This window comes from Aplysia californica, unplaced genomic scaffold (assembly GCF_000002075.1).
Source record: "Aplysia californica isolate F4 #8 unplaced genomic scaffold, AplCal3.0 scaffold00078, whole genome shotgun sequence".
NCBI lineage: Eukaryota > Metazoa > Mollusca > Gastropoda > Aplysiida > Aplysiidae > Aplysia > Aplysia californica.
The window spans coordinates 1,723,086-1,724,461 of NW_004797348.1; the positions used below are offsets into that span (position 1 = coordinate 1,723,086).

The 1,376-nt window shown below is 45.9% G+C and overlaps 1 protein-coding gene across 1 annotated transcript in view; it reads left to right on the top strand.

The window, feature by feature from the left end:
- The window catches only part of LOC101864052, a 7,758-nt gene that overhangs the window by 2,911 nt on the left and 3,471 nt on the right, over positions 1-1,376 (top strand). The window contains exon 3 of the mRNA XM_013080192.1: positions 587-1,239. Within this exon, the coding sequence (XP_012935646.1) occupies positions 587-1,239 (653 nt within the window). The remainder of the gene's footprint in view (positions 1-586; positions 1,240-1,376) is intronic.

Genomic DNA, 1,376 nt, shown 5'->3' on the forward strand with positions numbered 1-1,376 from the left:
CCCCCCCCAACAAAACAAACAACAACAACAACAAAAGAACCCACCAAAAAACACCCCCAAACAATACCCCAACACCAACCACAACAACACTACAAGTTTTGTTTTAATAATAGCTTAACGGCACTTGCAACACAATTAGGTCATATAAGGGCCGGAGATCAGACGTACTACAGGAAAGTAATTACTACAAAAAGTAGGAAGAGAGATAAGGTTGATAGATGTTTGATATGAACGAAGAAGCAAATCACACCAGAGCACCCGCCAACCTCCCACATTCTACTGGAAAGAATGCAGTACAACAACAAGTGAGTTCACCCCAAAGAATCGAGACAATTCACAACACCTTTGTTTCTTTTTAATTGTAGGTATTTTTACGCCCTCATCGATATGATTTAGATCACTTAGGAGGCAGGCTTCGTCCATGTCCGTCAGAGACAAACCGGGTCGAGATGTATACAACATTCCAACAAAAATACCGAGATACTCGATAACCCCCCCCCCCCCCCCCCACTTGAGAATCGAACTCGTAACAGTGAATGGCTTAACTGCTACACTTCCGATGCCGGTAATACCCTTTTCTCCGCAGACCTGGCTGGCGGGTATCTGCCTACATCCAAGATTCAATCGTGACCTTGAACCTGTACGCTTTCCCCTCGGTTGCCAGCGAGATAATCCACGTGACCGGACGGCGTGGCAATCAGTCCGAGTCACAACACAGAATTCCCCCAGGCAAGGTCACCCCGTCTCTTGGAGTCTCCCCTAGTCCTCTCGTGCCGTCACGCATGACTTCTCCGTCACTCAAGGCTGGGGCTGAACCTAACGACAAACTCGGCCACTCGAGCAAGATGTCCGACAAGCGAGATCCAAGTAAACAAGCAAACACGTCTACGTCTAAGAGATCCTCAGCCATAACGGATAAAATTACGTCTTTCTCTTCAATGCTCGACGCAATGGCTCAGAAGTCTGTACCCACCAACGTGAAAAAAGGGGCCTACGGTCAGACCAATACTGTGACTCGAAGACGGGGAGACCGAAAGAAGACTAGCGGTATAAGTCGTCGTTTTGCGAACTCGCCGTGTGGTGATATCCCCAGACAACTTGTTCCTGGTGCTGGCAGATCTGCTCCTTTTCTTCACAAATCCTCTGCTCAACGGACAAAAGAAAGCAAGGATGCACATGCGCAGCAGGCCTTCGGAGACGACGTTTTGCTCTGTTCTTTTTGTCCTTTTGAAGTATATTGTTAGTCACGACTTTTGGTGTATGTATTTGTTGCAGATAATTTCATATCTGTCTATCTATCTATCTATCTATCTATCTATCTATCTATCTATCTATCTATCTATCTATCTATCTATCTATCTATCTATCTATCTATC